Source organism: Anarrhichthys ocellatus, unplaced genomic scaffold, assembly GCF_004355925.1.
Source record: "Anarrhichthys ocellatus isolate YVR2014 unplaced genomic scaffold, GSC_Weel_1.0 scaffold232, whole genome shotgun sequence".
Lineage (NCBI taxonomy): Eukaryota > Metazoa > Chordata > Actinopteri > Perciformes > Anarhichadidae > Anarrhichthys > Anarrhichthys ocellatus.
In genome coordinates, this window is record NW_022280262.1 from 115468 (window position 1) to 125056 (window position 9589).

At 41.2% G+C, this 9589-nt stretch overlaps 1 protein-coding gene across 2 annotated transcripts; it reads left to right on the forward strand.

Moving 5' to 3' along the window:
• Positions 1–4055: 4055 nt before the first annotated feature.
• nppal (natriuretic peptide A-like) lies at positions 4056–5475 on the forward strand. 2 transcript variants are annotated; one of them, XM_031879180.1, is made up of 3 exons: positions 4056–4193; positions 4381–4706; positions 5360–5475. In XM_031879180.1, exons 1-2 carry the CDS (start codon positions 4110–4112, stop codon positions 4702–4704), a joined length of 408 nt encoding a protein of 135 aa, XP_031735040.1. In that variant the 5' UTR covers positions 4056–4109; the 3' UTR covers positions 4705–4706; positions 5360–5475. The 2 variants fall into 2 exon arrangements, with proteins under 2 accessions (XP_031735040.1, XP_031735041.1); XM_031879181.1 differs by having other exon boundaries at positions 4408–4706.
• Positions 5476–9589: the final 4114 nt, after the last annotated feature.

Below are 9589 nucleotides of genomic sequence, written 5' to 3' on the forward strand. Positions count from 1 at the left end.
CACCTCTACTGGGTCCACACAATTTCATCTTACAGTCATCAATGAAAAAAGAAAAGAAAAGCACTAACAGCAGGGCAAAAACACGCAAGTTCCAACAAAACTGCTGAAAGTCTGAGAGATGGTTCAAATAACATGGCTATCTTTTAATCTCCACGTGTAGCCCCGGCCTACTGTTTACATTGCAGCTTGCTTAGCTCTGTTTTATCAAGACCATTGTAGCAATAAAGCAGCCACGTTCACACCGTATATCGACCTCATTTGATAAAATGTTGCGAGTTCAGCATCAAACCATCTCTTTGCGAGCCAAGAGCTTTCTACAGTGATGGAGAGCCACGCCAATGCTGCATTTTATATCACTTCTTTTCTTTGCCCCTGAATGCGTATTCCTGCTGGGAACGGGTTGTTGGCATGGTGATGAAGGTCAATGCCAATAGCGTCATCCATCTTGTGTTTACTGTGCCACTAACAGAGCAACAAGCCCTCGGGCCAGGTCTACTCTTTCGTCCTCTCATGTTGGACTGAGGACTGAACGCTACAGTGACTCACTATCGCCTCTCCAGATACAAGTGGTATTACAAGACAGGACGGGCTGGGCTAGCTGGTTAGCATGCTCTCTTCACTCGATACCTCTATGTCTTTGACCTAACGTCAACACTGTAAGCTCCTCACAATCTGTTGATAATTGAATTTTTGCCAATTCTCACACAAATCACCCTTAACACACATACAAAACGATCTATCCACATCATATCGGACTTGAAAGGCCTACGTAAAAAAAACAAATATATATTTTGGTTTAAATTAATTCACACACATTTGGAGTGGTGGAATATAACTAAATACATTTCCTCAAATTCTGTATGTTAGTACAATTTTGAGGTGCTTGTACTTTCCTTGAGTATTTCCATTTCATTCTACTTTATAGAACTGTACTTTTGATACTTAAGTGCATTTAGGTGATACAACATTTGGGCTTTTACTCTAGTATTAACTTACAGGGCTTTTCACTTGTAAATACGTATTTTCACGCTGTACTGATGCTTTTACTTACATTTCCAATCTTAGTCTTGGTCTCTTTGGAAATAATTGCAGGTGTATTTTTCAATCTCACTTTCCAGTTTCGTTTTTTGTTTTTTCCTGGGAATGTTGCTACAGACACCCTGTTAATAATACTGCAAATTCATTGGCTTTTATCAGTCACCATTGTGTTACCTCATTCCATGATCGATAGTGACTTAGCAGATATTTATTTAAATAAAGGATCTGAATACATACCACTGCACTGCCCATTAGACTTCAAAAACAAAAAGAACAACCTAACTTTATGTTCTCATGCTATTTCTGACTAGATCAGTCTAACAGTATCACATCTGTCTGTGTGACGGCACCAACAGATTCAATTCGGGGAGCTCAGATTCTTTCCATGTGGAGCTTTCACATCTGCCCTGAGGCCTGAGTCAATTTCCAATGATAGCCCTCCAGTTGGTGAAATGTCAATTAGCCACCATCCACCTCCACACAGTGTGCTCTGTTTCAGCGGGCCCAGGGCTAATCGCTCATCATCGACCCCCTGGTACCTGTCTGGATGGTGGCAGGGTAGTCGGGACAAGCACATACACACTCACACACAAACATCTGAGTCTTCTCTGAGTCCCACCTCTGGACTTTGCAGGTGCACATCTGCCCCTCCAGAGTATTTGTGTGGTACAAGACAGAGAAAAGTGACAGCAACAGTTGATTCAGACTTAATGGAACAAGCAGAAAGCTCACTTGTAGATTATATACCAACAAATTATGTTTGCTCTTTACTTACCTAACCATGTTGTTTGTCTTGATAATTCTGTAGATGCATGCACTGATATTGTTGAAATAAATTATTCTAAAAACACTCCCACTGAACACAATCTGGGAATTTGAAGAATACACCAATATTAACATTCTGTGTGCTGGTATGATTACAATCCTCTCCACTAATAAAGGATGTCAACCTGCCGATAAGTGGGCCAAACACACAGCGGAATTAAGAACAAAGTTTATCCAATACGCCTTAGAAAAGTCACAGTTGGGATTAACTGCTCCAGTTAAAGTCACTAAGAGTACAAAGAAAAAAGAGGAAATTACTCAGGTGATATCAAGTCTCAGTATTACCACAGACTGTGAGGGGAAAGCTATGAAATCTGTCAAAGGAGCAGAGAGTATTGGAAAACAAATTCTGACACAACCAGAAAAAAAATCAAGAAGATGTTTAGTTTCTGTTTTACATTGCAATGTTTGGTGTAACTTAAATGTGAGGTTGTGATTCTAAGCAACCCAGACAGTGATGTGAGGTAATTGTGATGAGCCACAGGACGGGCGCTGTTACTGCTGCTTTAAAGACATGACTGCTCTCTCGGCTTGCAGATGAGCTCAGCATGTCAGTCATGACAGATTTGGCACCTAATCTAACCACTGCATATGTTATCATCTTGTCACCTGATCAAATAGAGACTTCCTCAACATACATATTATCCAGCAATCAGCATTGCAGATCTGATATATGACAAATATACCAAAAACAAGCATATACAAAATAGCAACTATGATATTATTCATATGATTTTATATTATTTTATAGTTTATTCATACATACTTTTTATAGTTAATCTCAGCAAACATTGCATCGGTTACATGCTCCTGCAGATTCCTGCTCTACAACATCAGGAGGATTCGCCCCTTCCTCACTGATGAGATGGCGCAGGTGCTCATCCAGGCTCTTGTCATCTCCCGCCTGGACTACTGCAACTCACTACTTGCCGGAGCCCCGGCGTCGGCCATCAGACCTCTGGAGCTTGTCCAGAAAGCTGCAGCTCGCCTGGTGTTCAATCGCCTCAAGTTCTCCCACACAACTTGCCTTCTCAGTCCCCTACACTGGCTCCCTGTAAGAGCTCACATCCAGTGTAAGACTCTGGTGCTAGCCTACAGGGCAGTGAAAGGAACAGCTCCTTCCTATCTCCAGGACATGGTCAAGCCCTACACCCCCGCCCGACCACTTTGTTCTGCTGCCTCGGGGCGATTGGTTGCCCCGTCGCTCAGAGGTCCCTGCGGCCGATCGACCCGGTCACGGCTGTTTTCTGTCCTGGACCCACAGTGGTGGAATGAACTCCCCACTGACGTCAGGACAGCAGAGTTGCTGCCCATTTTCATCAGGCTGAAAACTCACCTCTACAGTTTCTGCACTGTACTTCTGCTCTGGTTTATGCTCTTAGATGCTTGTTTGAAAAAGGAGATGCACTTATGACTTCTGATGACTAGCAGTTCTCTTGAAAACCGATGTTGAATACACTTATTGTAAGTCGCTTTGGATAAAAGCGTCTGCTAAATTACTGTAATGTAATGTAATGTAATGTAATCTAGAATAAGCATTTTGTTATCCATTGCTATTTTACTGCTTATTGCTTTTACAAAAATGAAAAAAGAATACCACAACAAATGCTTTTTAGAAGGAGTATCCACTTTCAGACACCCTCACCACATTTTAGAGTAATTGTTCCATCATTATTCTGCTTACTACACACATAATATGAATACTTTTTGTCATATGCATTGAATCTGTTGCGTTGTTCATTCTGTAGACATGACATCTATCACATTTCTGTCCATCCTGATAGAGGGATCCCTCCTCTGTTGCTCTCTCTAATTGAAATAAATTAGCAAATGAAGTGACAATAAAATATTTTCTCTTTATTTATTCTTTATTTTCGTCTCAGCCCCCTATAGTTGTCTTACGGCCCACCTACCCCACCGGCCCTTGCAGAGCCTGTAGGCTACTGTCTACATTTACGCTGCTGGACCCAAGACCTGAGAGACCTGGGCCTGAAGTGTCTCCTGAGATCTTCAGAGGAGTTTGAACCTGTGAACACGTTCAGTTCCCATTTCCAACAGTCAAGTTAGCCTGTACTCCCACGCGAAGGAGCATTAGTCACACCTCATTAATTTTCCCAGGCCTCGTGACGGAATCAGGTCATCTATAAAGGAGGCACCTGGCCACCCGCTAGACAGCACGAGACAGAGGAGCAGGGACGGACTAAGTCGCGAGCCAACTAGTCCTCACAGAAAAAAAAAATCAAAAAATGAACGCACATATCTTAGTTTGCTGTTTATCTCTGCTGTTACTGCTGAACTTCGTGGGAGCCAAACCCGTTTCTGAACTACAGGTGAGTTCACCTTTCAGCTGCTCAACAAATGGGATATGAAGACGGCACATTTTAAAGCCAATGCAATCATGTAAAATAAAAATAAAGTCAGTTCATATTTTAATTTGAATAAATAGATGTGTGTACATCCATGTAGAGCTTACTGTGGCCTGCATTTCTGTGTGTTTCTACTCTCACAATGTTATAGCTCTCTGGGTTTTCTTTTTCTCCGCAGAGTTTGAAGCAGCTTTTAGAAGAGGAGATCAACACCGCCCCGTATTACTCCTCCGAGGAGGAGAAGGATGGAAACACAGACAAGTCGTTGTTCGAAGCTCCAGAGGAGCAGCCGTGGGACTCCTCCGACCCCAGCAACTTGGTACTGGAGGCTAAAGAAAGCCTCCTCGCGCGTATCTTCAAAGACCTCATGAGGACCTCCAAGCGCTCGTGGAGCCGAAACAAGAAGGGCGGGCTGAGGAGCTGCTTCGGTGTCCGGCTAGAGAGGATCGGCTCCTTCAGTGGGCTGGGATGCTGAAGGTGGGTGTTATTTAAATCAGCTGCATAATATTCATTATAAATTAAACAGAAGTTTAGTTCTGAAGGTGTGGTCAATATGAGAAAATATTATATGGATGACAAATTATTTTTACACTCACAGGTGTGAAATGCAGGAAGATATAAAAACGTATTTGTAGAATAACAGAATCAACATGCAGTTAGAATATGAGGCAGAATATAGGGGTGAGTGCAGATAGACACGATTTTATAACGATTCTGATACAGTTATTGCACATTATAAACAGACACGTTTAAGTGTCCTGATCTTATACATCAACGTATAATGCAGATCTTTTAAACTTCAGCGTCGACAGACCCAACGCAGAATGCTAAGGGATTAAACATGAACAGAAATATACAGATTAAGCACATTGTTTAAACATCTATAAATATCCCCTATTTATAGTTTGTGTATATTTGAGGAGCAGTTCATGATTGCACTGAAATGAAAATGCATCAAAACCTTCAATATTTAAGAAGAGAGAAACCGAGAGCTCATTCATCACTGAGCATCACTTGGAGGTTTTGTGGCTATTTGCTCAGCAGCTGCAGTTTTGGCCAATGCAGACATGGAGATGTAACAAAGTGCTTGTTAACCCGGTGTGGTGATGTGTCTTTTGTTCTGTCAACAGGCGTGGATGACTCGGGCTTCTCCCATCAGCAGACACTTTAAAGGGCGCCTCCTCCAGTCTCTCCGGTCCACGCTTCTCAGTCACAACCGTCATTTATCTTTTCATATGTGAGCTATTAAATGATAAATTATTGGAAATGTATTTATTATTTTCATGTTGGATAAAGTACAGTTGCCTTGTATTGTAGTAAAATAATTATTTTGCATAATAGCCGATTGTGTGATTCAATTTGTTTCTCCTTTGGGCTCTATACGCAGCTGATACACTGTCATGTTGTAATAAACCTGTCACGGTGTGTTAGATGGGGAAGCATTTCATTCATATTGATTTGTTATTTTTAAATAAATTATCGTCAGCAGTAACGTGTTCAATCTGAACTGTTTCGGTGGGAAGGGATGCCACAGTTTGAACATGAACGCGTTTCTTTTAGTTAACGTTTTTTTCACGTGAACAGTTTCACGCAATCGATCCGGGAACAGTTTGTGTTTTGGCAGAATTAGTCATCGTTGAATAAAAGTGGGCATTCATCCCACTTTGGATGGAGCAGATCTCATTTCTGCAAATCTGACCCAGTTTCTGTATGGACCTGGTCCATGACAGCCCAGAGTTCAGACCAGGAAGCAGAGTTGCAGTCTTACACACTTCTCTGAGCTTCCATTAGAGCAGTTACTCACCCAAAACCATATAGAGACTGTGTCTGCCCCACGGCCACTTCAATTAATTAAATCAAAAATAAACAATCGAGGAGTTAAACAAAATAACCTAATCCAAGTTAAAACTACAGCAACAGTGCAAGAAAATAGGATAATTAAATGTGGACTCTTAAATATCAGATCTTTGTCATCTAAAGCTGTATTAGTAAATGAGCTAATATCAGATACTCATATTGATTTATTTTGTCTTACTGAAACCTGGCTGTGTAATGAAGAATATGTCAGCCTAAATGAATCAACTCCTCCAAGTCATATTAATACTCACATTCCTCGAGGCACCGGCTGAGGAGGTGGAGTAGCAGCCATCTTTGACTCAAGCCTATTATTAAACCCTAAACCTAAACTAGATTATAACTCATTTAAAAGCCTGGTTCTTAGTCGTTCACACCCAACGTGGAAAACAATACAGCCAGTTATATGTGTTATAGTGTACCGGGCCCCAGGTCCGTATTCTGAATTTCTATCGGAGTTTTCTCAGTTTTTATCAAGTCTAGTCCTTAAAACAGATAAAGTAATTATTGTAGGTGACTTTAATATTCATGTGGATGTCGAGAACAATAGCCTCAGTACTGCATTTATCTTATTATTAGATTTGATTGGTTTCTGTCAGAATGTACAGAAACCCACTCACTGTTTTAACTCTCGACCTGGTTCTGACTTATGGCATTAACATAGAAGATTTAATACTCTTTCCACAGAACCCTCTTTTATCGGACCATTATCTAATAACCTTTGAATTCCTACTAACGGAGTGTACACCGGTAAGCAAGAGTTACTACACTAGATGTCTATCTGATGGTGCCGTAGCTCAATTTAAGCGATTCCGTCTATATTTAACTCAATACCATGCTTCAATATAACAGAGGACTCCTGTGCTAACTTTAGTCCTACCCAGATTGATCATCTTGTCGATAGTGCTACAAGCTCACTGAGAAGGACACTAGACTCGATTGCTCCTCTAAAAAAGAAGTTAGTAAAACAAAGGAGGTTCGCTCCATAGTATAACCCTGAAACCCGCAAATTAAAGCAAACATTGCGAAAACGTGAAAGAACATGGCGTTCCAATAACTTGGAAGAATCTCGGTTAGTCTGGCGAGACAGTCTTAAAACGTATAAGAAGGCCCTCCGTAATGCCAGAGCAGCTTATTACTCATCGTTAATAGAGAAAAATAAGAACAACCCCAGTTTCCTCTTCAGCACTGTAGCCAGGCTGACAGAGAGTCACAGCTCTGTTGTGCCGAGTATCCCTATAGACCTCAGTAGTAATGACTTCAGGAACTTCTTTAATGATAAGATTATAACTATTAGAGAGAACATAAACAATGTACTGCCCTCGACTAATACCGATCTTTCCACAAATAGAGTAACCTTAGAAACAGCTGTAAACCCTGATATATGTTTAGATGGCTTTACTCCCATCGACCTTGACAAACTGACTTCAACAATTTCTACGTCTAAACCTTCTGCCTGTCTCTCAGACCCTATACTGACTAGGCTGCTTAAAGAAGTGCTACCGTTAGTTAGCACGTCTTTACTAGATATGATCAACCTGTCTTTATTAACAGGCCATGTACCACAGTCCTTCAAAGTAGCTGTAATTAAACCTCTTCTTAAGAAGCCCACTCTCGATCCAGAGGTGTTGGCTAACTATAGACCGATCTCTAACCTTCCCTTCCTCTCCAAGATCCTTGAGAAAGCAGTTGCAAATCAGTTGTGTGACTTTCTACGTAACAATAGTTTATTTGAGGATTTTCAGTCAGGATTTAGAAAGCATCATAGCACAGAGACAGCTCTGGTAAAAATAACTAATGACCTTCTAATCGCATCAGACAAAGGACTAGTCTCTGTTCTTGTCCTGTTAGACCTTAGTGCTGCGTTCGACACTACATCCTGTTGCAGAGACTAGCACATTATATTGGCATCAAAGGAACCGCAATGAACTGGTTTGGATCCTATTTATCGGATCGATCTCAGTTTGTTTATGTAAACGATGAAGCCTCGATGAAGACCAACGTCAATTATGGAGTTCCACAAGGTTCTGTGCTTGGACCAATCTTGTTCACCTTATATATGCTTCCTTTAGGCAATATTATCAGAAAACACTCTATAAACTTTCATTATTATGCGGATGATACTCAATTATATATATCGATCAAGCCAGATGAAACTAAACACCTTGCTAAACTGCAAGCATGTCTTAAGGGCATAAAAACCTGGATGACCTGCAACTTCCTGATGTTAAACTCAGACAAAACTGAAGTTATTCTAGTAGGCCCAGAACACCTCCGAAATCAGTTATCTAATGATATAGTTTCTCTAGATGGCATTGCGCTGGCATCCAACAGCACCGTAAAGAATCTTGGAGTTACCTTTGATCAGGATTTGTCTTTTAACTCTCAGATAAAACTAATTTCTAGGACTGCCTTTTTTCACCTACGTAATATTTCAAAAATCAGGCACATCCTGTCTCAAAGTGATGCAGAGAAATTAGTTCATGGATTTGTTACCTCTAGACTAGATTACTGCAATTCCTTATTTTCAGGCTGCTCTAATAATTCTCTTAAATCTCTCCAGCTGATTCAGAATGCTGCAGCTCGTGTACTAACAAGAACTAAGAAGGTTTACTAAGATCATATTACTCCTGTATTAGCTTCTCTGCCCTGGCTCCCTGTAAAATCTAGAATAGAATTTAAAATCCTTTTACTTACCTACACAGCCCAAATTGGTCAGGCACCATCATATCTTAAAGAGCTTATAGTACCATACTGCCCTACTAGAGAGCTGTGCTCCATTAATTCAGGGTTACTTGTGGTTCCTAGAGTCTTAAAAAGTAGGATGGGAGCCAGAGCCTTCAGTTATCAAGCACCTCTTTTGTGGAACCAGCTTCCCGTTTCATTCCGGGGGGCAGACACACTCACCACATTTAAGAGTAGGCTTAAGACTTTCCTTTTTGATAATGCTTAATTATAGTTAGGGCTGGCTCAGGTTTGCCTTGGACCGGCCCTTAGACAACCTGGTATAGGCAAAAACTACAGGGGGACTTCCTTAGGATACACTGAGCACCTCTCTCCTCCTCTTCTTCACCTCTGTCTGTATGCATTGATGTCCCATTAATGCTCATTACTAACTTTACTTCTTCCCCGGAGTATTTGTGCTTTCTCGCCTCACAGGTTCCCATGACCGCAGTTTTATCTGGACACTGGTCCTTCAACCATCCATGGCCGTGCTGACGCCTACTACGATCTTCATTGTTAACATTATTAATCCTATTACCGATACCATTAATGCACAGTACTGACTTTGTCTCTTCCCCGGAGTCCTGGTGCTTTCTCTCCTCACACGTTTCCATGGAGCATGGTTTCATCTGGACCCTGGTCCTTCCTCCTACCATGGCCCTGCTGACTCCAACTACTAATATCACTTTTATTATTACTCACATTACTATTTCATATTACCGATACCATTAATACACATTATTGACCTGCTTCTTCACCAGAGTCTCTGTGCTTTCTCGCCT